This window comes from Falco peregrinus, chromosome 9, assembly GCF_023634155.1.
Source record: "Falco peregrinus isolate bFalPer1 chromosome 9, bFalPer1.pri, whole genome shotgun sequence".
Lineage (NCBI taxonomy): Eukaryota > Metazoa > Chordata > Aves > Falconiformes > Falconidae > Falco > Falco peregrinus.
Genome location: NC_073729.1, coordinates 37416376 through 37428375, shown reverse-complemented (window position 1 = coordinate 37428375; position 12000 = coordinate 37416376). Strand labels below are relative to the sequence as shown.

The window sequence follows — 12000 nt, the reverse complement described above, 5'->3', positions numbered from 1 at the left end:
AAAGTGGGCTGTTTCTTGGGGTTAATCTGTTGTGGAGAACTGGGACTTGTCTGTCCTGTGATAGGAGTGTCCAGTTACCTTATAGCTTGATCTGGGGCTCTTCCCTAAGGTGGTGGGAAACCCTGTACTGCCTCAAGGTATTCGGGGAGCTTCTCCCAACCAACTTGTTCCTTCTGCTGAATGTCAGCTTCACAGCAAGCTTCACATGCCTGTCCAGCAGCCTCAAGTTGAGGGGCAGAGTTGAGCGTGGAGTGAATCTAGGAACCGCTTTTACTGTGGTTGATCATCTGGGTCCCATTTGCACATAGGCAGAGCTTATCACAAACTGGTCCTAATAGATCCATTAAATACTAATGACAGTTCCCTCAGGTTTCCCTTTAAACTTGTCTCTGCATTCTTTGTTCTTGGAAAAATCTGGATCATGTCACAACTCGCAGCTGCCTTTTAAAAAACTAACCTGGTTTTAGTTTTCCAAAACAAGCCTGAGAATTTGAGATACGGTCATTGAAAAGGATGCTGGACTTAAATCCCCCTGCCTTTGGAGTGCAACCAGGTGTGAGACTAAATGTGGAAATATTTTCGTTTGGGAAGTAAAATGTGTATGTCTGGGCTCTTTTATGAAGTGTTTGCTGAAGGACTTAAGATTCCAAAACCATCTGTTAATGATCAAGCAAAGCACACCAGAAATACAACGTAGGAGTTGATCAGCAAGCTGACACACAGTCATCTTCAAAGGAAAAGTTTTGTTGACAATTATCTCCAAAATGATAGTCCAATGTTGCTAATAAAATGTAGCTTTATCCTCTTCCTAAATAACAACTTTTAGTAAGGACACTTGATCTGGAAATGAGAAGTAATACCCAGGTCAGTTAGTTACAAATGGAGTTGCATGTTAATGGAGCATATGGCAGTGGTCCCTTCAGGTTCATATACTGTGACAAAATGCTTTTTTTGCCATCTGTGCTCCATAGAAAATTTCAAAGAATAAAGCAGTTGCCTTGTCAGAACTAACAAAATATGGGCAGAGGAGCTTTCTCTGGTAATTTTCTGGCTAGTACCTTTCCGTTTTCTGTGCAGTAGCTTTGAGGTACAAATGAAGAATTGAAGAATTACCAAGTACCTTACATTGCACTTTCTTTGACTGCAAGGATATCACTTTGATGATCAGCTATTACAAACATGCACATGTTTCTGCAATGTGTGTTCCCAGAAATCTGGGCAAATTGTTGTGTCCATGTTTTGGACTAAATCTGTCCATCCTTATACTCGGCTATCTGATTTTAAGGTAAGAATGTCAGCTTACCTTCATCTAAATTTACGTACCTTTTTATCTAAATCTTGAAGTTCCCAAGGTGAAGCAGTTGTGAAACATCTGTGCTGCAGTTTGAGAACCTGATTTGGGAAGTGTCGGGACTCTGCTCCTTTTCAAGTGGGTGTGTTGGGAGAGGGGTCCGCTGGAGTCAAGAAATTACGCAATATGAGTTATGTATCTTGCTCATCCTTATTAGCTTCTAACACTTCTTATATAGACTCGATACACAAGCATGTTCCCAAAGCAAACATATAATTGGTTATTAGCCCCTAAGCACACGCTGCTCTCACACCGCTAATTATCATGATTAGAACAAGCATTCTGTCCATGCAGCTACTTGAGTTAGCTATGTTTTAGCCTTGCGGTTTGTTACTCCCTTTATTCCCATTCCGCTCCCTATCTCCCTTGGCCTTGCACCTGTCTTCCCTAAAAGCTGCAGCTTGTTACAGCCACAGCCTGTTAGCACAACAAAGTTACTTGGTCTCAGGATTCAAGAATAGATCAAGGCCACTTTCTTGTTAACTTCAGCACAACAACTTCAGCACAATTCTAATTCCAGGCCTGGGTTGTGCAGATCTTTAGGGATTCTGTGGCCACGCTTCTGCAGCCATTCTTCTACATGGGTGCAATCTGTCTTAAACTTGCTGGAAACACAGCTATCAGATCTTCACGTGTCAGTCTAGTCAACCAGATACATATTCAATTTTTAACCCTCCTGGGTTTTTTCTGTCAGAATCTACTAAGCTTAAATACTTGTTTCCCTTTGAAACACAGTCCTTCCAGTTAGCTTTTCTTTCATGATTTTTCTGACACTTACGTAGCATTTAGTAGCTTTCATGGTTCACTTCCACATTCTTCAACCACTTCATCTTATGTTTTTAATTTTGTCTTGTACATCTCTGGCTGTGTTGGCTCTCACAAGATGTTGGCAGTTCCATGTTACTTACTGTGAGCAGGCTGAGCTGTGGTGACTTATGCGCTGTGTAGATGTAGCTTTTACCTGGCTCGTTACAGTGGGATTACTTCAGAGTAGTTCTTACCACGCTCCCTTTGAGTAGGAAATCTAGCACTAATTATTGAATCATTTAGGATGCGCTGATTCACACAAGCTGAAGATCTGGCCCTTGAATATTTTGTTGATTTATTGCCCTTCAAACATGCAACCTTTCACATCTATTGATTTACTATGGGGGAAATACTGCCAGTCTTTCCCATGCTGCTGGAATTTAGATTTACCTTGTATCTGTTTCCTTAGCAAGGATTACTTGTATTTTGCAGTAATTACAAATGGTGGTCACGCTTGTTGTTCTGTTGTAACTTGGGAGCACCCAATCCCTTCTTGCTGGTGTCCTTTCTATCTTTGAATAGCCTGTATGGCTGCACGTTCCCCTCTGACATAGCAGCTGGTTTGCCATTTTACTGTTCGTGTTCTGACTTTTCTGTACCTATCTCTTGTAGCATTTAACTGTCTTGTAACTTCACAATTCTTTCAATCCCTTGAGTTTGCATGTCTGCCTGACATCTCTGGGATAAAGCGAGTATATCAACATTTCTGAGCTGGTGTCCTGCAGTGCACCTTGTCTTTATTCTTCATGACAGTGCGAATAGATACTAGTGTTCTTGCTGATTTACCGATTCTTCATACATGTACCCCTAAGATAGGATATCTGGAAAAGAGATGCATTTTTTCCCCCCAGTATTAGAACTTACCTGAAATTGTAAGATTATAGTCTAGTATGTCCAGGTGTCTTTTGTAGTGGAAAAATGACTAGGCTTTACCATTCTACTACACTGGATATTATCTCTGAATAGTTTGATCTCCATTCTTGTTGGATGGATGTGAATGTGTAAATGAGATTGAAATGAGCTTGATTATGTAAAGTTGTCTGTCTCATTAAGCTAGACTTGACTCCCTCAAAAGTATGGGGCTTTTCCATCTGAACATAATTCTGTGCTCAAAGCAGATGCTGATGTGCCCAAGCAAGTGAGGGATGCTGGCAGGAAAAGAGCGGTCGGTCTGTTCGTCTGTGTCAGCCTAAGCTTTCCTTAGGGCTGCTCTTGGTTTTCACATACTTATTTCTTGCTATTGACCATGACTTGCTGAACTAATAGGATTCTGTTCTGCTAATGTTCCTGTCTCAATATTTTGTTTTCTAGTTGGATGAAGCCGTGGCTGCTGCTCATCTGGATAAACTGTGTGTGAAGCTGACGAAGCTGAGTGACAAGCAGGCCAAATACCTAGGCTTATCAAGAGATGGGCCATTCAAGCCAGACCACTACAGATACTGAGCAGGTGGCACTACCCAAAGACCAAAGTGCAGGGATACAACCTTCCAAAGCTCTTGTGTGTGCTGGGCGTCCGAGAACAGGCCCTTTGCTGTACCCCTCTCAGTGCTGCAGAACCCCTCCCCTTACAGAGGGAGCTTCAGGGCCTTATTTGTTAGTGAAGGAGGATCACTGACTCTTGGGATTGGCTACTTAGCTAATGCCATGGTGGAAAGGATCCTACACACCTTGTACTGGCTCCGAATGTCCCAATCGGGGAGCAGGGCAGAAGACTGCTAAATGACAAGACTAAGCATTTTCAAATATGTGACTGACAGCCTTTTTGAACAGACTAACCAATAAAATGGGAAAAGGTTTCTACAGGGAGATGCTTAATGCCATGCCCTGCTCAAATTAGATGAATCCTATTAGGAGGCTAGCAGTGTCAGGCTTCTCTCCCCAGAGGTTCCCTAGCTGAAGTGCATGTTGCAAAACTGGAGGAAGTATGGAGGAGTATAGGTAGCTCGGTCTCCTTTCTGTAGAATCAACTTAATCTCCTTGGGGACTTGGAGCTGGAGTCTTTTTCTGGGTGAATTTACTCCATTGGTTTTGGTTAGAACAAAGAACATTCTGTGCTTCTTCCACACCAAGGAGGGGTGAGGCAAGAGTGACTCTTTTAGCAGCCTTCTAGTGTGTTGTGAACAGCTGGGAAGCCACTGAGGGGATGTTGGTTAGGTTTAGGGACCTTGTTTGATCCTCTGAAAACACCAGCAGCACACTTCTACCCCCAACTTGATTTTTCAGTCGTCATGTCTGCTGTATCTTGTTTGTCACTTAAAGTGCTTTTATTAAAGATCTGACTGTGGCCTGACTTGTTTTGTGTTGTGAGATGCTTTGGGTTTTGCCATGGATTTTGTGTGATCTTTAAGCTACTGAAAATATTTAATGTATCTGCATGGGGTTTTCTCAAGGTGAGAGCCAGTGCTGTGGCTAGCCTGCATCACATAGCTGAGCTGGGAAAATCTGCTCCTCAGGTTATTTCAATATTTGAAGGGCTGAAACTTACAGAAAAACACTCTTGCCCTCTGCCTACACAGATTTTTATCTCCCTTTGTCATGGAAGTCCTCTCTTGCCACTGTCCTTTTCAGTGGACCCCAGACCGGGTCTGAAACACCTTGTCTGCTTTGCAGGGCACTAAAGCATCACTGCAAGAAGGAAGAGAAGTCCCTAATGAGGTTCTAGCACAGCATTTTTGTTAATCACACTCATGAAAATCTGATTTGCTGCCGAAAATACAGAGCAAGCTGACAGTGTGGCAATTTGAATTGAAACATGGCTTGAGTTGATAAAATGTATTTGAGATATATTCTGCTAGATGTGTTTCATTGGTTGGAGAGGAGTAGATCAAACACAGACAATAATAAAAACACTGGCAGAATTTCTGTTCCTCCAGCTCCCTGCAGTGCAGTTGTGGTTTAGTGCTGCCTGGAGAAGAGAAGCAATGCCCAGTACCTGTCAACAGCGTGGCTGTGAACTGGCAGCACTAATGCAAGATGGCATTTGAGATTTTTGTTCAGCTGTTGTTGTGCACCATGTAGCTGTTGTTTAGGTACAGCTTAGCAGCCTTTTGCTGGATGGGGTCATCTTACCCCTTGCTATGGTATGCGCTGTGCTTTGGTGAAATTCATGTGTTGCTTCAGTTTGAACTCTTCCCCAAGGGCAGTTTTGAATACCCTTTACAGTAAAGTGTGCAGGTTTCACTTCTGTTTCTGAAGCCTTTCAGAATCGGTGGAAGACTTTGAAACATGACATCAGGTGTAGCAGCAGCAGAATTCCTTTAAAAAGATGTTAAATTGTTGTTTCATGTCCTGGCTCCCTGCTGATGTCTCAACAGGTGTCTGACCTGTATTGAAGGAAAAGTGTGCCAAGGTGGCCAGCAACATCCTGGCTTGTATCTGAAAGTGTGGCCAGCAGGGCCAGGGCAGTGACCGTCCCCCTGTGCTCGCACTGGTGCAGCCGCATCTGGAACCCTGTGTGCGGGATTGGGCCCCTCGCTGCAGGGGGGATGCTGAGGGGCTGGAGCATGTTCAGAGCTGGGCAGGGGGCTGGGGCACAAGGCTGATGGGGGGTGGCTGGGGGGGCTCAGCCTGGAGAGGAGGGGGCTCAGGGGGGACCTTGTTGCTCCCCACAGGTGCCTGGCAGGGGCTGTGGGCAGGGGGGTCGGTCTCTGCTCCCAGGTAACAGGCGACAGGACAAGAGGAAACGGCCTCAAGCTGCACCAGGGAGGTTCAGATCGGGCACAAGGAAAAAGTTCTTCTCTAAAAAGGTGGCCAAGCACTGGCACAGGCTGCCTGGGGAGACAGTTGAGTCCTGTCCCTGGGGGTGTTGAGAAGACCATAGATGTAGTGCTTGGGGACACAGTTTAGTGGTGGACTTGGCCGTTAAGTTTATGGTTGGACTTGATGATCTTAAGTGTCTTCCAACCTGAATGATTCTGTTAAAACACTTGGCCTTATTGCTTGCTTGCTTTTCATTGGCAAGAGATCACAACTGTTACTGAGAGTTTCACTAAATCATTTACTACTAATTCTTAAGCTGTTTTCTCTTGTCTTTTTATTTTTAATCTACACACAATTAATTCAGTATTCAGTCTAGCCTGAGGTCAATCATCTTGTTTCCCTGGATATGGGTGGTCAGTCCCGCTGTGATTACCTCACCGGGGTTTTAGCTGGAGCTGGTGAACGAAGAACAATCCCACCGAGGAGAGCCCAGCACCTGCCGGTATTGAGGCTTGCGAGTGCCCCCTCCCCAGCACCGACACCCCAAGCACCAGCTCACGGGTGGCACACATCTGGCGTGGTGAGTCATATGGCAGTGACAGAGTCCAGCTTTCCCCCCGTGGGGCTGCGCAGCAGATGTGCCAGGGAGGGGTGAGGCGGGAGCCGCGGGGTCCCGGGTGCCGTGCTGCGAGCGGAGACCTTCGCGGGGAGGGGGCGAGAGCGCCAGGCGGGCACGAAGGCAGATTTCATACTGGGCTTTGTGAAGCTCAGCAGGTCCTGTGTGGGTGAGCGGGTGGTGCACTTACCTTCGCTCTTGCACCCAGCCCTCCTGGCTGGCGTGGCGCGGGGGCTGTCCGGGCACGGCTCCGATGAAGCCCTTCGCTTCATCAGCCACTTTCTTAATCCTGTTGGCGGGCTCATTTTGAAAGGCAGAAATAAAAGTGAGATTTCCAGCTGTGCATAAATGAGATCCAGTCTGGGAGAGTGCACACGGTGTGTCAGAGGAGTGCGGAGAGGTAGCGTGTGCTCTCTTGCATAAGCTAGGAACTGACGCTGATTACAGCTTCCCCCTGCCCCACTGTCCCCCAAATACTGGCCGAGAACTGGGAAATGCCAGAGTCTGCTCTAGTTAGTATCTTTTCCTCACATGTAGCTATCTCTAACTATTAATTTAACAGGGGGTTTGAAGTAGATCAGGACACACCCCCCACCCCCCGTAATTAAGTAATGCTAAACCAGACCTGACTGATGCTTTTCCACACCGGGAGAAGTTCTCGTTTAATGCAATGTCCAATTTCACTTTAACGCCTTCAGTGGTTTCCTCCAGCCCCTGCCTTTGGTGCGGTTGGGCTGCCCCAGGCTGGGAACAGGCGCCATTGCCTCGGGCAGCCTGCCCCTGCAGGTGGTTGACCCTGGTGGTAAAATGAAATTAATGGTGAAGGATTGTACTCCTGGTCTTTAGACAGGTCTCTGACTTGGCCAAGAAAAGTAATCACATATTTCCTCAAATGTCTTTCAGATTACTTTTCTTTTAAAGTTTTTGGTACTGTCACCAGTGAGAGCCCGATTCTCTTTCAATCACGGCCGCTCCTGCTGCTGTTTTCCCTCCGCTGGCGAGTCAGCACCACTAAGAGAGTACAGGCTGTACCGATTTTGCCATTTATCTCAGCTAGATGCACAAGTCTCCGTGACGTTTAAACAGCAACTGATCTGCCACACAGTCTTGCTGGGTCCTGCTCGTTATTTTTTGCCTGGTGGGATGCTCTGTGTGATGGGGACTGGGAGGCGTACGGAGCCCCGGGGACCGTGGCACCAAGGGCGGGTGCATGAGTGTTCTGCTGTGACTGTGATTCATGACTGAGCTTGTTCCCATGACAGCGCTTCTTGATATGAAGCTTCTTAGAAGCTAATTGTGGTTTTTAGCCTCTGGGGCTTTTTCATTAAGATAAATCAAATGCAAATGTACACTGCAAAGCCTCAGTAGTTTTTGTAGTAACGTTGCTTGCCACTGTACAACTTCACACAACTGTAAGAAGTATCAATTACAATTAAGTATTTTTTTCCTTTTTTAAAATCACTAACCCTTCACGAGTGCTTGTAGTTTGCACGCCAGCTTAGCAAAAGCAAAAACAAACAAAAGACTGAGAGAAGAAAAAAACCAAACCTCCTGTGGACAAATACTTCTAGAATTTAATAGGATGGAAAAAGAAAGGGTGTAAGGTTTTGCAGCATCCTTTCGACTGGATGGGGACTGACATCCCTCCTGCTTGTCCAATTCCCTGAAATTCCATCGTAGAGGGATTAAACTCTTTAGAACATTTAGAAAGTCTATAGCAAAGCTTTTACTTTTTGTTCCATCTGTAGAGTCCGGGGACGCTTTTCAGCAGACATGTTACTCCTCTGCTTTTGGTTTCATCAGCTAAGAAATCATTTCCCAAAGGGAACATTAACTGAGCCACATCCATAGGCATGTGTTCCTTTTCCCTGATGGAACAGCAGCATTTTAGAAGTAAACTGCACAGCATCTCAGTTGACTATTGCAGATGTTGGAAGCACCTTAAATGCTCAGTAATCAGGCTGACGCCAGGGTTTTGTCTTGAGCTGGTGCTTATTGCAGGTATCTGCTTTGCATGATTCACTTGATTTCCACTCAGAACACACACCCGGTGGTCCTGTTTTTCCTCCCCTTTGAAACTTGCTTCCTATGTGTATTTTATGAATAATGGGATACAAACTCCTTTTGGCCCTTTTTGGCAGTCAATGCCTTTGCCTGTGGTGTTGTCTGACCTGCTGCTGAGATGCCCTTTTGTAGATACAGAATGACATCTCTGACCGAGCCTTTGCACTCAGAAGAAAGCAGTAGTGATGGAGGGATGCTGAGCAGTCTGGAGAGGATAAAGGGAAGCAGACTGTCTGGTATGCTGACATAGTGCTCTGAATATTTGGCTCCTAAATGGAGAAATTATTACAAACTGAATCACAGGACCCCAGGCTGCTGAATTACTTTAAATGCATCTGCTACAGTTTCCATTCTAGAAGACTTAAAGAATTGCTGTCTTTCACCAATAAGTTGAAACATCATTAGCCTTTAATGAATTGATTTTTTTTTCCTTCCAAAATGTCACAGTTGTTTGTTATGGAACACAAGGAAGAGTGAGAATGTATATTCTCATAGTTGATTGCTGGCTATTACTGTTATAAATTACCTAATAATGTTGTTTACCAATTTGAGGCAGCTATGTGGAGTGAAGGGGAGCCCATATGAGATCATGAAAGATATTTAGCTTAAGAACCTGCCAAAACCAGCAAGGATGCCACAAGAACACTGTTATTAGCTAAATCCACCTGATCGTAGACAGTGAGCGATGAAGGTGTTTATTAAAGTCTATTAAAGTCAATAGAAGATTTCCACTGATTTCCACAGGGGCCTGAACTGGATCACGAGGAAGGCTGTGTTTTTGTTTTTCCCTGCCTTTATGTGTATTAAAGGAATGCCACATGTGAATTGTGTTATGACACCACTGCAGCCATTTCAGGAGTCCCATATTTCAGATGATGATTTAGTCTCTAAGGATTTCCTGGATAGACGTTAAGTGTGTATATACCATGCAACAATTGTAATATTTTTTTTCATTTCACTGAAAAATCTTGCAGAAATGATTAAAGCTTCCTTTTTCTTCTGGGAGAGGGATTTAGCCATCTGCTGGCCATCTGCATATCATCTGAAAAGTTTCCCAGTGAAATCTTTGTTTAACCTCAGAAAGCAATCTGCGTGCATCACAAATCTCACAAGGGCACTCAGAGTGATGGATTGCTCCTTCAGGCTGCTGGGTGTGTCTCTGCTCTGGTGCTGCTGCTCCAGATGGGGACGGTCTCCTGTGGGTCCCATGTCACATGTGCCAGCCTTGCACGGGTGCTCCTGATGTCCCTCATGGCACTGGGCACTCACGCTGATGAATGGGGCCTTTTGGGAAGGTCAGTTCCCAGGGGGCAAACTTCCATATCCCTCTCCTTAGCTCCTTCAAATATAATTGTGCCAGAAGCAGAAAATACCCGCCTTGATTCTGGAGGACGAGAAAAACCTGAACTAACCCGGTGTGCCAGATTGACATTTGGGTGTCTTGGCCCCTGGATCAGGGTGATTTGCTGGGGAAGGGGAAGAAAACCCCACCAAATCCTCTCGAGGTATAAAACTTCCCTTGCTGTTGCTGTATGGAAATCGCCAAGCAGGGTCCTGCTGCCAGCAGGGTCCTCAAGCTGCTGCTGGGTCTGAAGGAACTGAGAGCATCGTTACAGCTTGTTGGGTCGGCCCCCAGCAGAGCATCTCAGCATCTCTTGTCTGGAGCTTGCTGGGGCGGGCGTTGTCTTTTTTTTGTTGTGTTCAGGAATGACATTAAACATGTTACGAGTGTTGGGATGTCACAACGGGTCCTGTAGCTGGCTGAGTGACTGACTTGGATGAGGAGCCACAGGATTTTGCTTCCTTTTTACAGCCTGAAGGAGCTACCAAGAGTGAGGCAGGTCTGCTGTGTGTGTTCCCGTGCTTTGCGCCATACTGGCACTGATGGACTGGAGCTGATGATGCCATTGAAAAATACTTAGTGGAGTCTGGATACTGGCAAAAGGAGAGGTGAAATGGCTCCAAGTGGAGTTTGTGCGACCAGAGATGGAAGCAGTGCTGGCGGAGGGCCAAGGCGGAGCGCTGCCTGTGTGTGGGCACACCTGTGATGCCCCCAGCTGCATTACTATGACTTGCTAACTGTAGCCTTCAGCAGCCTGGGGGATGGCACTCGTTGCCTTTGGTGGGCTGCCCATCAAAAGCAAGATGGGACTTTGTCTCATCCCCACAGTTAGAAAAGCATGCAGTGGTTTGCATCTGACATGGGAAGAAATTATTTCTTTTCAACTGTTAAATGTACTACAATAGATCTAAGGTTATGGTTCTGTTTGGAAATGAGCAGCTGTTTGCTGGGCATTTTCATTTCTGGAAGTGAGGTGTCTGGCCGAGCTGTTTCAGGTATTGCAGCAGCAGCTGGGATTTGCAGTGCAGTGAGCACAGTGGGCCATCCCACGTGTTTCCTTCTGCACGTCAGATTGCTGTGTGGGGCAGGCTGTCCAGAAGGGCAACAGTTCAGAGCTCAGAAGTAGACAGAAAAAAATGTGAAGTGCTCATTTTTTTCCCCAGCCCTTATTCTGCAACTCAGATTCATGTCTTTCTGAGTTAAATAGGATGCTGGATGTGAACAAATGCTGAATTGGTCTATTTATGTGTTTATAGAGTCACTTCTGGCTATAGAATGGTCTAATTCAACTTGAAATGCCTTGGAAAATGTTTTGATTTAATGTTTTTTTGCATTGGTCTTGGATGTCATCTATATGTCTACACCTATACAGTGAGTGACCTCAAGACTGCAGTATCTCATGAACAGTTTCCCGCACAACACTCCGAGAAGCGTTTGCTGTAGACTAAGATGATGTGACTTTTGCAGTGTAAAATAGAGCTCCCACAGAGTCAGCTTTGGGCATAGCATGTACAAGCTTTTTCTTGGCTCCTCAGTTTGATTATACAACTCTCCATCTGGTTCTCCCATAATTCATTTCATCATGAAGTTAGCACTATCTCTGCATCTCAAAGGACTTCACTGGATCTTTCATCACCCTCAGCCAAAGCAGCATCACAGGTACTATTGGCTCATCTATAAAACTTGGAAAAAGTTGTTTTCTACCTTTCATCAGATCTTTCTTTCTGTGAGAATATCCTGAAGACTGATATGGGGAGTTGTTTTTTTTCCTTCTGGAGTCTCATAGAAAGTTGCAGTAATTAGCTCGGGAAACTGTGAGGTGTTTAGAGCTGGTTTGATATAGTCATCGAGATGTTAATTGGACCATTTGCTTTATCCATCAGATAAACTTGGATATTTTTTTTTTTTGTTATGGTCTAAGTGTGAAAGTAAGCAATCAAGCCAGGACTTTGGATGGGAAAATACAGTATCTGTTTTAAATTCACACAAGGTAAGCAGTATTTGGAGAAGCTAATAGTGATTTATTTGTGCTTAATCCTACTAAGAAGTAATTAGGGTAAAATTTCCCCTAGTCTCTAGGAGCAAAATGACTGTCGTGGAGCTTTACCGGGTCTGTCTTTA

At 45.1% G+C, this 12000-nt stretch overlaps 1 protein-coding gene across 1 annotated transcript in view; it reads left to right on the top strand.

Annotated features, from left to right (window-relative positions):
- AHCY (adenosylhomocysteinase) overlaps nucleotides 1-4448 on the top strand; it is a 28884-nt gene extending 24436 nt beyond the window's left edge. The window contains exon 10 of the mRNA XM_055813706.1: nucleotides 3470-4448. Coding sequence (XP_055669681.1) covers nucleotides 3470-3601 — 132 coding nt within the window. The 3' untranslated portion in view covers nucleotides 3602-4448. The remainder of the gene's footprint in view (nucleotides 1-3469) is intronic.
- The last annotated feature ends 7552 nt before the right edge of the window (nucleotides 4449-12000 follow it).